Genomic DNA, 13,891 nt, shown 5'->3' on the forward strand with positions numbered 1-13,891 from the left:
GTGATTGAAGTTGGAGCTAGCATGCCACTTGAGGGCTTTTTTTGTGTGTGTATGTGTGTTGCTTAGTTATTCAGAGTCTTTTAAGTGATATTTTGGGAAGGATGATAGATGATTTTACTGTCAAACCCACATTCATCTGATATATTTAGTAGACGGAAACGAGGGGAAAGTTCTGGAAATATCAAGTCCAGTAGAGAATGATATGGTATAAAATATCAAAAACAGATGTTGAGCACAGAGTGGACACCGTTGAACAATCAATAAACTAACGAACAAGCAACAGCACGACATGAGAGAATCAATCCTCATGGAAGCCTACAACTCCTTTCCTTTCCAAAAAAGTTGGGATTTTGTGTAAAATGCAAAAAATAAATACAAACTTATTTTTAATCATTTAAAAAGAAAGGTTTTGAAATGAAAATACAGCTGATTTCATGTGATATGTCTCCTAATTGTACTAGCAGGTTTAATTCTTTAGGTATAGGCTTAAAAGGAATGTCACATTTATGCATTCAAAATCAAAGTAAGTGAAGTAGCTTTATTAGAAGCGTTTAATATGTTTAGAGCATCACAGTATCAGTGTAAACAGTATGTATGTTACGAGCTAGCTGTTTCATAAATATAACAGCTCCATTCACAGTAAGAATCAGGATCTTTTAATCTCACATTTATTTGTCAGCACATACCAAAGCAGATAATGATGGACAAAAAACAATTAAAGGCAGCTTTCATTTTACATTCATACATGTTTTGTCGTGATTCAAAGGGATTTTTTGATACATCACAAGCTGATTTAAGGTTCAGAGGCAAGACTCCAGCAAACATTAGAGAAATTGTGTTCTCTGTGTTGGAAAAGAAGTTGCAGCCTTGAGATTTGTTCTCTTTGCTTGACTCTGCTTCATGCTTGAATTAGATAAGCCATTCTCTTTTTGTTTGCCTGATATTTGCCTGTTTAAACTGCTGTCTCATTAAATGGAAGCATTCTTCACATCTTCCATAACCCTGTTTTGGTTTTATTGCCCTTGTGTTTCTCTGACTTTACACTGTCCACCTTCCGGATCATTTACGATCGGAGTCATCAGACCCCTTTGGTTGCTGTGCTTGGTTTCTGTCTGCTGCCCCCTGATGAAACTCATTGATTTCTGCAGTTAAGGTTGTTTTTTCCTTTGGCACTGCAGATTGAACCGTTTGAATTCTATCCCCAGCATTTGCTTGTAGACTTTCCACTTTAGGAAGACTTTTTACATTAGATGTAAGAGATGATTCTTTCTCTTGGTCTTTATTGCTATCATTACTTGTATCTTGAATGCTTTTTGCTACTTTGTGCTCAGCTGCAGCATCAGATTTGCTGCTTTCCTTTGGCTCTGTATCAGCATGTTCCTTTCTCTCATTCACAAGTGCTGTATGTGAATTTGATTGAGCAGTCAAACCTGTGGCCTTCTCATCTGTTTCAGAATTAAGATTAACCTTATCCTGAACCTGAATAGCGTTGCCTAGCTCTTGAGTTTTTTCTGATTGTTCAGACTCATGAACAGAGATTTCGCCAACAGACTTATTTGCAAGAGCTGAGGTCAAACTTATTTGCTCACCATGTCCTTGATCACATGCCTCAGATTTGTTCTCAGTATTAACTTGGAGTTTATCATGAAGTTTAACAGAAAGCTCTGTCTGAGCCTTTTCCACTGTAACTGTTGTCATATCCATCTTTTCTGTGCTTTCAGCTTTTTCTTGATGCTCAAGCTCTTCAACAACAAAGCTTTCACCCAATAAATCTTCCTTTTGTGCAACTTTATCTATGCTGTTCTCTTCGTCATTCTCAGCCACTTCAGTCTCCTGTGACCCTTCTTTATTTTTATAACCCTTTTCACTACCTTCATCCTGATCAGGACTCTCTTTACCCCCACCATCACGTCCATTCTCTTCATTTACCACTGATACTTGATTCTGCTGACTGTCAGATATCTGGTCACCTTCTCTCTCTCTCGTATCGTTGCTATCATTCTCTTTCTTACCGCTCCCTCTCTCACTTTTGGAACATCCCTGCTCATTATTTCCCTCTTCTGAGCCTGTATCCTCAAATTCTGACATCTCAATTTCCCTGGTGGTCTCTGTTATGATTTCCTCTACAAACTTGTAGTGGGGCTCTGCTCGCCTGCGTGGGCCTCCCGGTCGGTTATGGCAAGGAAGCGTGTAAATAGGGGACTGATGGTAGATATAGGGCAAAGAGATGTGTGTGTCTGACTCTGTGGACAGCCGAGCCTCCTCACCACAGAGAAGTTTCCTGCAGGACAAGAAAGACAAATCTTATGTTAAGTGTTGGTTGTCTTTTAAATGTCATCAAACACCTGACATTTCACCTAAAGTTTACCAAAGGCTGACCTCATACATGACATAGACACTGTAATGTAATGTTCTCCATCTAGACCCTTAAAAGAACTGTTCTCATTACATTACCAACTGACTGTTGCAGTAACATCATTTCCACAGCACTGCACTGTCATTGATTTCCCGGGACAATGAAGTTAGCTTCAGTCTAGATAAATGCAGGGCTCTTAGTGCCTGATCAAAGCACTATGAGCTGCTTTAATCTAAGAGTCTGAAAAGTGGGATCTATGTGAAAGTCTATGGAGTACATAAATAATCTCTTTCCCATAGAAGACAAAAGTTAGCCACCGTGATAATAATACCTGTAAGACAGTATCTCCACATCCAAAGCCATCTTCACGTTCAACAGATCCTGATATTCCCGCAGATAACCAGACATGTCGAATTTGCAACTAATGAGCTCATTTTCAAGTTCTTTGATTGTGTTCTAGGGCAGAAAAGATAACATTTGTTAAGTGAGCATATAAACAATGCGCACGGCTTAATTATAACATGAAAACCACTTTACCTGATAGTGAATAATTTCCTCCATGTGGCGATCCTCGACGTCATGAAGTTGCTTCTCCAACGCTTCTCTGGTACCTTTAGCGCAATCCAACTCGATGTTTTTGGCCTGCAAGCTCTTCCTGTACTGCTGAATCTCTTGCTGGCTCGCTTTTAAAGCCTTTCTCTTGGTGTCAACTGCCTCCGTTAATCTTGCAATCTGAGATCGGAAAGTTTCTCCTATCTGCTGAATGTCGGACGCGCTGTGACCTTCCAGCTGTGCCCTGATGTCTCGGAGTGCCGCAGTGACGCCAGGGTGTCCAAATTCGTGGTCTTTCACAGTTACTTGCGCTCCCTGGATTTGGTCCAATATCTCTGCCACCTGGGCCTCATGGTTGTTCTTCAGGAAGTGGATTTCATCTACGAGGGACTGCGCTTTCTTGTCCAGGTGTAGTTTAGCCTGATACGCGTCGCTGACGTCCTTCTTCAGGACCATGATTTTACTCTCAGTATCGGATCTGCTACGAACCTCTTGTTCACATTGCCGTCTCAAGGTGGAAAGCTCTTCCTCTAAATTCTGATGCTCAATATCAATCTGATGCTTCTGATGTGCAATTTCCTGAACCAGCTGTCTCATCTTCCTGACTTCTTCTCCATACTCCTCCTCTAAACAAGATGCGGGCTTTGCTTTGCCTCGTATCTCTTCAATTTCTCTCTCCAGCTCGTGGTTCTTGTGTTCCAGCTGGTGCACCTTCTCTATGAATCCCGCCAGCCGATCATTCAAGCCCTGCATCACTTCTTTGTCATTAAACTTTGCATGTACATTTACCGGGTTGGTCCAGTTCGTCCCCCTGATGGCGACACCGCTATCCGGTCGCAAATGTCTAGCTTTTTGTTGTGAATCGAGCTCTTTTGCGATTCTGTGTGCGTTGCAGAGTCTGTTATCCATGCTGTGAATCGTGTCGGCGCTGTAAAGGTGCAGTAAAGAGAGGCTCCGCGAGGGTTTTTATAACCGTCGCCATATGCTAGGTATGCAGAATGGAGCTGTCCACGGTGCTGAGAGGGTGTAGCATCAGCTAATACCTGATCAGCGCTTACACCACATTTTAAGCATGTGACGCCGGTAACATGACCATTCAACATCATCAACATCATCATCATCATCATCATCATCATCATCAACAACAACAACATCATAACAATCTGTACAGCGTCGTTGTATGTACCTATTCTCCTATTTTCATAAAGTAATTGGACAGATTCAGATTGGCGTAATTAATTAGTATGAATTTTAGGAATATTTTTAATATTTCCAGCAATTAACTACATAACTACATGTACCTTTCTCCCTACCCTCCACCCTCAAATTCTGTTTTATCTTTTGAGAGGCTTTAGCAGCTGCCTTCTGCTGCCTTCAGCTGCTGATTGTTTGTCTTCAAAGAGTGAGAGACATGTTCGTTTGCACTGAGGTCAGGTAACTAATTCAGCCATTCGACAACATTTCATTTCTTTGCCAGGTAACACCCTTGGATTGCTTTCTCAGTATGTTTTGGGTCATTAGCCATTTGTACTGTGAAGCACTATCCCATTTGGTTTTCATCATTTGACTGAATCTCAGGAGAAAGTGAAGTCTTGCATGCTTCAGAATTCATCCTGTGATGTCTGTCAGCAGTTACATCATGAATAAAGGCCAGTGATGCAGGTCAAGGTTCAAAGTTCTTTATTGTCATCCATCATGGAGAAATAAGACAGGATGAGATGAAGTTACTGAGGTCTCAGTGCTCATAATGATTAGAATAAGTAACGACCTAATTAAAATATAATAAAAGTAATGTCAAGCTAAAAATATATATATAAATGTAATTAAAGAATAATACTAACATAAATAAAACACTTTTAAATGAATAAATGACCTATTAATTCCATTAAAAGTTTATTAAGTCCATTAAAAATACAGAATGCAAATTGTGTGTATTCAGAGGCGTGGCGGTTGGGTACTGTTCAGCAGTCTCACAGCATCTGGGAACAAAAGCTGTTCATCACCCTGGTGGACCTCGACTTGATGCTGCGCAGTGCCTGCTTCTCTGCCACAGTGCAGCTGCAGTTCCACACAGAGATGCAGGCAGTCAGTGTGTTCTCCACAACACACCTGTAGCAGGAACTGAGGGTGTTGGAGTTCAGCCCCACTGCCTAGGGCTTCCTCAAGAAATACAGCAGTCGATGATGTTGTGTTCACGCCAGGTAAGGGTGTTGTTGAGGTGTATTCCCAGGTATTTGAAGCTGGAAACTCCATAACCGCCCCACTGATGTAGAGATAGTTTAATATCTCTCGAATTTAGCAATCATCCCTTAGTTTAGTTGATGTTTAAAATTAGGTTGTTCTCCTTACACCACAGCCCAAGTCTGTCTACCTTCTGCCTGTGGTGATGACGAGCACCAACACTGCTGTGTCACCTGTGAACTTCACTATGAGGTTATTGCCATAGTAAGCTCTGCAGTCATGTTCAGCTGTTGGTAGTGATACCCGACTAAGCCCCAGATGATGAGGTTTTATTTATGAGCCATTTTTTTCCTTCTCCCTGTTCTGCATTGCTTCAGTAAATGTTGATCTCAGTTTCATATGTCAACAGAATCTGGTTACCTCTGACCTTTTGCTCACCAGTCTATGCATTCTTTAGAAGAACACACCAAAGTGTTGTTCTGGAAACTTAAATGTTCTGATTGCTCACTGAACTCTGATTGAGCTCTGTTCCCTTTTTTCTGCTTCACTTTCACCAGCTGCATATCAGACTGCAATGAGACATCATTCCATGAAAATGGAATCAATTGCAGACCTATTCTCACCTAGTTTCCTATCTCTGCACTTCAATCACGTGATGATTGCTGCTTTTGAAATCCAATGTGGTGCTATACAAAGGCAAAATTGCAATACTTGATACCAGTGCACTCTACTCTGTATAGTCAAATTTAAAAAAACAAAAAACTTATGCAACTAAAAGCACAAAACAATTATCAATGACGTAGTTTTCGTCTTTCCACTGGAAATTAATGTTGAAATGTCAGCACCATAACGTGGGCATTTTATCTTATAAAACACATGGAGACAGTAAAGACTGAAAAAATATAACACTCAATTTGATGTTAAATACACCAACAAAAGACTCAATATAAAGAATTTATGTGCTTTTATTTGATATCAGAACTGATGCACTGAAAAAATATGTCTGACCTATAACTAGAGATGTTAGCGTTTAATAGCAATAGTCAGACCATCCCCCACAGTGAGCATGCTCAGTTCAATCCTCTGGTCCTTGTGTAGCTTCTTATTGAGCGCATCTAGACCTTGTGAGGTCAAGTCACTGGGAGCAGGATTCACAACCTTTCCATTCCACAGCACCTTCAAATACAACAACAACAGAGCTGTAAAAACATGCTGCACACCTCCCCATTGTCAACACTGCAGCATGACTTCCCTAACAGAGTTTAATTGTGCTTCTGTGAAGTGGACTTACATTGTCAATTGCAATAATGCCCCCTTTTCGTATCAGCTCTAGAGACTTTTCATAGTATCTGTCATAGTTAAATTTATCAGCATCGATGAACACAAAGTCAAATGTCCCAGCTTCTCCAGCTGCTATCAGTTCATCTGGTGAAACAGAGATATAAATATATGTATTTATGGTTTAATTGCTTGTTTTTAAAGAAAGAAACAGACACAGATTTATGAAAGTGTTTACCCAGTGTCTTCATAGCGATTTGATGCCGAACATCTATCTTGTTTTCGACTCCCGCCTATGGAAAACGTTAAATAGCAGTAATTGAGAAAATCTGCAGGGATTTTTAAAGTGAGTGTTTGCAAAAGCTAAAAAAGGTATTGATTTTCCTGCTCAGCCGTGCCTTCTAATGTGACACACTTTCCTGAACAGACACCTTTTTACTGTCCAGACCACGGTGTTTTGTGAAGATGTACTGACAGTCTGAATGTACAGCATGCTGTCTTCTGCACAATTTAGCTCTGACAGAAGCAACAATCAGTTTTACTTAACTTGCAAAATGCCAAATTGTGGTGTTGTGCAAGTGTCTTGTGCTGTTCTTACCTCTTTAAAAAAGGGTTTGGCAATGTCTATGTAGGTGCTTTCTATTTCACAGGCAACCACACGTCCACTTTCTGGCATGGCCAAAGCCATATTCAGTGCATTGTACCCAGTGTACATCCCTGCATAATAATTTGAAGGAGAATCACTTTAGATTTGGATCTTCAGCATAACATGGATAACAGATAATACACCATCGAGGACCTGAATCTACAAACAGTTCAATATCTGTCAAATGTAACTTTGCTGCCTTTTAAAAAGACTGAATTTGTAACATTTGATTTCCTCTGGTTAAAATTCCCAGTCACTGATTTAAATTTACAAAGTCTGAAAACCCCCAAACAAATCACTATATTCAAGATGATCAAAATAAGTAAATCTTTATTTAGTCAAAAGATGTGATTTAGTTGTGCGACTAAGCTGGTTGAAAAAAATCGGACAGCAAAGTTCAAGACAAAAAAATCATTTTCAGACAAAAAAAATCAAGCAAGCATTAAATTATAATAAGTTGGAAGAATACTTAGAATGTCTTTATTATTATATTAATAATATTAATATTATTATTATTATTATGGGATCAGCACTTTGATACTAATTAGTACATTCAGCATTGGTATAATTATGAAATAGTTTAATTCCACAGTAGTTTTTGTTGCCTTTTAAAATGGCCTTTCTTTTTCTTTTTGGTCTCACTCACCGATTTCAATAGCTTTAGTGGCATTAATCAGCCTAATGAGATTTGCCATCAGTTGGGCTTGATCACTGGCAACCATCATTGTACTCCACTGGTCTTCAAGGGTTCTCTGAATTGAAAATATAAAGCAATTTAATATCCAGGTGACTAACCAGAAGAAGAAAAAACATAAAGTTTCAATACTTGACATTTATCATCAGTTTTTGGAACTTTACTAGAAGGATGAAAGTCAGTTCTTCCTAAATATATTGCTTCATTTGCTGTTTAAAAAAAAAAAAAAGAAAAAAAAAAGATAACAGCAGAGTGTGCTTTCGAGCACAACTGTCCAAAGACACCAAATGTCAATCCAGCCGAACAACTGTGACATAACTGAAAAATATCCGATGGCTATAGCGCATGTTTCAGTTCATTCAAACAAGCCATTCAGTAGATCTTCATACATCAATTTGAGCATTATCATTGCGGAAGAGAGCATACCATAAGGGCTGAAATGTTTCATAACTGGATAAAGGTGGTAACTTCAGACAGCTTCATGTTGGCTTTGTCTCTGAGATAGTATACCCAGGCTCCATCAGCACACTACCACACATATAATGGTTTAGCTTTTCCTTTCATGCGTTACCTGTCTGTATATAATGTCTGACTAACATAATAGACAACACGCTCATTGTGTTGTTAAACTGCATGAAACTAAGGTTGCATGCAGTTTGGTAAGGTTTTGTTGCACTATGCTGCCCTCTAGTGATCAAAGCTATTACTGCTTCAATCCTGTGTTAATTATCTTCTTTGTCTTCCTCCACTTGTATTGCCCTTGTTTAAATATAAGTATCAATAGATAAAAAGTTGACTCAAACAGAAACTACACTAAAGCAGGAAATACATTTTATTCTAAGCAGGTACTTTTAAAAAAATATTCTGTTGTTGAATCAGATGGCAGTGAGACCTAAAGTTTGGGTGCCCCAACTTCAAAGACACAATCATCTTTAGTTTTTTAGCCTGGAGCATAAAATGACCACCCGCCCTACACCTGACCTAAATAACCTGCTGGTGGCCTCAGCATGTAAATTAATGCTGGCAAAGCACGACTGCGCATGTTAAGTGAAAGGTGTTCAAGAGAATCCTGATCAATCCATTTGCCATATCCATTTATTTATCCTCGAGGGTGACACTGGGTGAGAGGCCGGGCCAAACCAGGACAGGTCATAAAGAGACAGGCAGCCATAGACATTCACAAACACACATATGGGAAATTTAGAGTCACCACCTGATCTACTATTTATGCTTTTAAACTCTGGAAACAAAATTGCATTAACTGCAATTTAAAAACAACACGGTGAAGGTAACAAGAGAGGTTTTGGTTGGTTTCATCTTACTGAAAAAAGTCACGTATTTCTTGCTAAGATAAGTGGCAAATGTTACAGTAGAAACATCATGAAATTAGTGATGAAGTTATCATCCAGTCTTTATGCTCGTCTGGTTACCTTACCAGTCTGAGTTTGGTGAGGACCGGGTGCTCCCTCAGTGAGTTGTTAGCTACATACTGAAGCACGGGATCAACATTCTCTATACCATGGATTTTCCCAGTAAAGGCAGATTTTCCCACACCTGACCAACAAAATATGAAACAGATGGAGATAACAGAGATATCCAAGAAACTGCAACCACACATCCTTACTTAAGTCATCGCATACCTGTTAGTATGAGAGCGAGTCCAACACAGAAAAGCACTTTAATCTCTGCAGCCATTATCTTACTGCTGTGGGCTCTCGTAAAGAAACACAGGGCAGCTTCTTTGTTTGAATCTACCAGTTCTCACTGTGTCAGGCCTTTTTGTGCCAGCCTGTATTTGTTTTGGTTAACCTTTAAGAGGGTTTCGCTCAACGTATTGATTTGTAATGATATTGCAAAAGATAGCACAAGGTTGATGCATTTAGGAAAACACACGATGGAATGAAACTCAGAAAACAAAGCATAAGATGGACAACTATCTTTTAAATATATTTTTTAATAACTTGCATTTATTTATTTATTTTATTTAGTTATTTAACAAATCTTTCTTAATGATTTTGAGATTTACCCGTGGTTGACAGCGAGTCCTCTAAAAATAGTACAGAAAGACTGTTGTATTTATAGTTTCCATCTATTAATCTGCACTTTATTACTGTGTAATAAACAATGCGAACAACTATTCGAAACTTGAATCTTTAATTCCCCCTTATCCCCCTGTGTTAATTTATGTGCTAAAACAATTGAATAAAAACAACTAGCGGCCACCGTAAGAGGAAGAGTAACATCCTATGTTTTGCCACTTTAACAAAACGGCTTTATTCCCAAGCAAGATGCAGATTTGCAAAGCTGTAATATATGTAAGGTATCAAAATCACGACTTTCAGTTTCATATAGCCATCAAAAATCAGCCATTTCATTTATTTCTGACAGCTATCTCTAAGATTTCATATCCGTTTATTGGGAAGATATGTGATCTGACACTTAATAATCCTTCATTGAGATTCAAGCGCATTTTCTTATTGTTTTCTAGCCTGCATTGCTGCCTCCTAGTGGTAGGCTGGCTAAAGAGGCTTTCTTTTTTGTTTTCGTTTGTAGTGTACTGAATGCATGTACTGGTACTGCCCTGCTTAATCCGACAGGCATTTGGGTATGTTGAGCACCACAACAGAGACATTAACAAAAAATAATGAGAAAGTTAAGACCAAATGTTAAAGTTATTGTGATGTGGGGAAAAAATGTGGCTCCTCTGAAACTTGATCTATATTCTAACCTTGTTGAAAGGTATGCATGAGCTGAACCTTATCGAACCACAGAAATTCCACTCTTACTGTCCTGTTAAATTTAAGTCCTAATATTTTTATATCTTGGAAGATATCATGGAAGAAGTGCAGTTTAAAGGGTGGCTGAGCAAGTCAGCAATTATGGCTACAGTATTTCAGCTGAGGTCATCCAGACCATCTGCAGTGTTTATTCAAGGGCAGTTGTCCAACAAAACCAAGCCAGTATGTGCAACCCAGGGGCAAGAAGTCAAAAAGTGGTGAAATAAATAAAGAATGAAGTTAGGGCGAAAACCTATTTATGTAACTTTGGACAGCAGAATCAACACTTTTATCGTTTTAAAAATGACTCATAAGTGAAGTACATTCAGGAGTTTAGCAGTTTTACTTTCACAGGCTCACTTGTTCTCATGTTACCAGTGGGTTATTTGTAAATTTGTTAATGTTGGTGTATTTTAGATAGATATTATAATTGATATTAATTGACATTAGCTGTCTTTGTCTCCTCAGCATGTACTGTGTACACATCACTACTAATTTAGTTACACAGCTACATAGAGAGTGATCATTATAGGTTAAAAAAAACCCACACACATCAGTAACAGTGACAAAGCCCAGGAGAGGATGCTCTAGTTATAAAAAAAAAAAAAAAAATCAATGGTGAAATTGGAACCTAAGCAAAGTCTAGCAAATCATCAAACCCATGTTCAGTCAAGGCTGAGCTCACATATAGCACTGAGGAAATAGCCAACACAGGGCCACACGCTCAGTATGATATTGTCAAATTACAATCAGAAACACCGAAGACTTATTTAGGCAACAGTAACAGTAATGACAGAGTTGCATGTGCATATTTCCTCTGGGACATTTGATAAAAGGTTGGTACTGACAGTAGTCAACAATTTTGTGGCGGATACAAGCAAGTTGTAGAGTCATCTGGGTCACTTTCACACCTCCACTTTCCTGATCTCTCCTGTCCAAATACTCCAATTTTAGGATGATGACAGATACCTGGCATCCTTGGCAGAGATTTCAATGAACCAATCTTGACAAGTGACTCCATACCTTTGCTATGCTGCTATTGATGTAGACTGCTGGGAAGTTTTACAATCCGGAGCAGTACCTATACACAATGACGACTCTCCAGAAGTCCAAAAAGAGCAAATTTTAACCTTGTCACAAAAAATCCAAACAATACATGACGTGGTCTTCTGCTGCTGTAGGCCATCTGCCTCAAGCTTTAACATGCTGTGCATCAAGAGATGCTCTTCTGGTTACTTTGGGTGTAATGAGTGGTTATTTGAGTTGCTGTTGCCTTCCTATCAATAGAATAGGCCTAAAACTATTCTGATAAAGCTTGCAGTTAAAGCTGAATGCGAACCATCTCTTTCATAAGCTTCTACAGGGAGAGGTGCCCGGGAGACCTCCAGTGATGAGCTGATGGCCCTTTGATCTACTCTTCTCTCTTTAATTCCCAGTACATTTGCTGTATACGTCAATATTGCATGCCATTAACTTTTTCTCTTCTTACTCATGCAGTTTGTGCTTTTTCTTATGTTCTCTTGTTCTGTGTGCTTTTGTGCTTTTGTGCAGGTACCTCTGGATTTGAAACTGCATGTTTTCTTCTTTGGTTGCAGGCCTCGCCAACCTGTCCAGTGTTTATTGTTTACTTGCTGTTTGCTGCTCCACCTTTTGTTCTCCACTCATTCTTTGAATTGAACCGCTGAATGCACAGTAGCTCAGAAAGCACAAGAAAGGTGAATTCTCCTTACAGTGAAGTCATCTCTCTCCATGCTGGAGAGAGATGACTTCACAAACAGTATGGGAACAGCAGAACTGACTGCAGAAAAATATCATTCATTTTGTCATTTGGGACTATTACATTAAGACGGACTTGAAAAAAGAAAAACTGAACCTACAAGCTTTGCAGGGAGTTTATTCTTTTTAATGTTTTGCATCTTTGTTGAGCTTATCTGTAAAGCAGGTAAAGTTTAACGAGCAGTGTTTCATAGAGCAAGTGCGACGGAGCGTGTTCAGAAAACACGCTTTCAGATCGTCTCGTCTTACAACTTCAAAACAGGAACAGGGAAGACAGTAGCCAGGAATGTTCAAAAAGGAATTTTGGGGATGTGAGTGGGATGCAAGGTCTCTCCAAGGACACAGAGCTTCCTCTGTCTATTCCCTAATTAAGAATGCACAGATACAAACAAAAACATGCCGCAGACAAGAACGCATCACTTAAATGAGCCATGACACAAACTGTCTCTGAAAAATGTTTGAGTTGTGATGGGGAAAGGAAGAGGATGTCTCAGAGTGTGCGCACAGCTCTGCTAAAGTCCTCTTGGTGAAAATGAGATGCCGTGTTTTTCCACCATCCTCTCCCGCTCCCTCTCTCCCGCTGCTTCAGGCCTCTGCTTATGTGACGCTAATTGTTTCTGCTACTTGTGCCAAGTACCTACTCTTCCTCAGCACATTCTACAGACAGGTCCTGGTCCCTTAGCTGCTTTTTGTGTCTGTTTAAGGAATGAAAAAATGTGTGCTGCCATCTGCAGCGTGCACACCACTGTTCCTCCTCCCGGCCGTGACTGTCATGGTGCCACAATGGTACACATTCACATACTCTCTCAGAGGTAGGAAAAAATATGTGGTAAAGAAGCAAGAAAACAAAACTGACACGTACAACTGCTAATATGAAACAAAATAATTCAAGAGGTTCCTGTTTTGATGCATTTAGCGTTCGGGAAGGAAGATGCCGTGTGCCGCGTGAAAAGCCTTTTAAATTTTGCAGACCATGCAGAGAAGATATAGTAGATTTACAAACCGTCCCATATATGTGCTACTCACTACTATAGATTTTAACAGAAGCCTGCACAAAAATCTATGCCAATTTTAGGACTGTGACCCCATATGAGTTCACGCTAACTAGATAATCGAGTTAGAGTACTTTAAAGTTCAGTACTTTAAAACAGCCAGCAAGTGGCAATGTTGTTTAGCTTATCCACATTTTTGTCTGTGCACAAGCTAAAAACAAGCTTACCACACAAAGAGGCAGGCCTTCAGTCCTCTGTATGGGAAGGATATCACTTTCCTCTTGTTGAATTGACCTGTGACACCATCAGAGAGTGCAAGGACGCCACATATTGACACTCTTGTAAAGCCACATGGGTGTTATGTCATTCGTGTGTTTATCTCAGGAAGACTGCTTCACTGATGCACTCAAGCAGCCGGAGTCAGTTTGGCACCATCTCAGCAGTCAGATAAGTGCGCATGAATATTAAGTGATGCTAATCACAATGGAGAGACCAACGTCTAGACGACTGACAGACATTTCTCAGCATTCAACCGGCGTGCTCAGATTTGTCCCGTGTTTGACAGCAGCATCGCCCAACATGACAAGTCTGTTTAAAGCTTCCAGAAGAGGCTCACACACGTGCCCGTGCACCAGCACG

At 39.7% G+C, this 13,891-nt stretch overlaps 2 protein-coding genes across 2 annotated transcripts; both read right to left on the reverse strand.

Moving 5' to 3' along the window:
* Window positions 1-421: 421 nt before the first annotated feature.
* On the reverse strand, window positions 422-4,038 carry LOC146695422 (uncharacterized). Its single transcript, XM_085477544.1, has 3 exons — window positions 2,894-4,038; window positions 2,688-2,812; window positions 422-2,281 (listed from the first exon to the last, which is right to left on the reverse strand). The coding sequence occupies exons 1-3, from the start codon at window positions 3,815-3,817 to the stop codon at window positions 1,060-1,062; spliced, it is 2,271 nt and encodes a 756-aa protein (XP_085333670.1). The 5' UTR covers window positions 3,818-4,038; the 3' UTR covers window positions 422-1,059.
* A 2,000-nt stretch (window positions 4,039-6,038) lies between these two features.
* On the reverse strand, window positions 6,039-9,474 carry comtd1a (catechol-O-methyltransferase domain containing 1a). Its single transcript, XM_085477552.1, has 7 exons — window positions 9,348-9,474; window positions 9,143-9,261; window positions 7,660-7,765; window positions 6,966-7,084; window positions 6,606-6,660; window positions 6,381-6,514; window positions 6,039-6,265 (listed from the first exon to the last, which is right to left on the reverse strand). The coding sequence occupies exons 1-7, from the start codon at window positions 9,400-9,402 to the stop codon at window positions 6,113-6,115; spliced, it is 741 nt and encodes a 246-aa protein (XP_085333678.1). The 5' UTR covers window positions 9,403-9,474; the 3' UTR covers window positions 6,039-6,112.
* Window positions 9,475-13,891: the final 4,417 nt, after the last annotated feature.

The sequence above is a fragment of the Copadichromis virginalis genome, linkage group LG13, assembly GCF_057382275.1.
Source record: "Copadichromis virginalis isolate Kocher_CV1m ecotype Utaka linkage group LG13, C_Virginalis_male_GT1.1, whole genome shotgun sequence".
In the NCBI taxonomy this organism is placed as follows: Eukaryota; Metazoa; Chordata; class Actinopteri; order Cichliformes; family Cichlidae; genus Copadichromis; species Copadichromis virginalis.

Coding starts and splice junctions, on each gene's coding strand:
- LOC146695422 (XM_085477544.1), bottom strand. CDS start 3,817: ATGGATAACAGACTCTGCAACGCACACAGAATCGCAAAAGAGCTCGAT. Junction 2,813..2,893: donor AGGAAATTATTCACTATCAG/GTAAAGTGGTTT, acceptor TTTCTGCCCTAG/AACACAATCAAAGAACTTGA. Junction 2,282..2,687: donor GTGGAGATACTGTCTTACAG/GTATTATTATCA, acceptor CTTGTCCTGCAG/GAAACTTCTCTGTGGTGAGG.
- comtd1a (XM_085477552.1), bottom strand. CDS start 9,402: ATGGCTGCAGAGATTAAAGTGCTTTTCTGTGTTGGACTCGCTCTCATA. Junction 7,085..7,659: donor CACTAAAGCTATTGAAATCG/GTGAGTGAGACC, acceptor ATTATTATGCAG/GGATGTACACTGGGTACAAT. Junction 6,266..6,380: donor GCATTATTGCAATTGACAAT/GTAAGTCCACTT, acceptor TTGTATTTGAAG/GTGCTGTGGAATGGAAAGGT.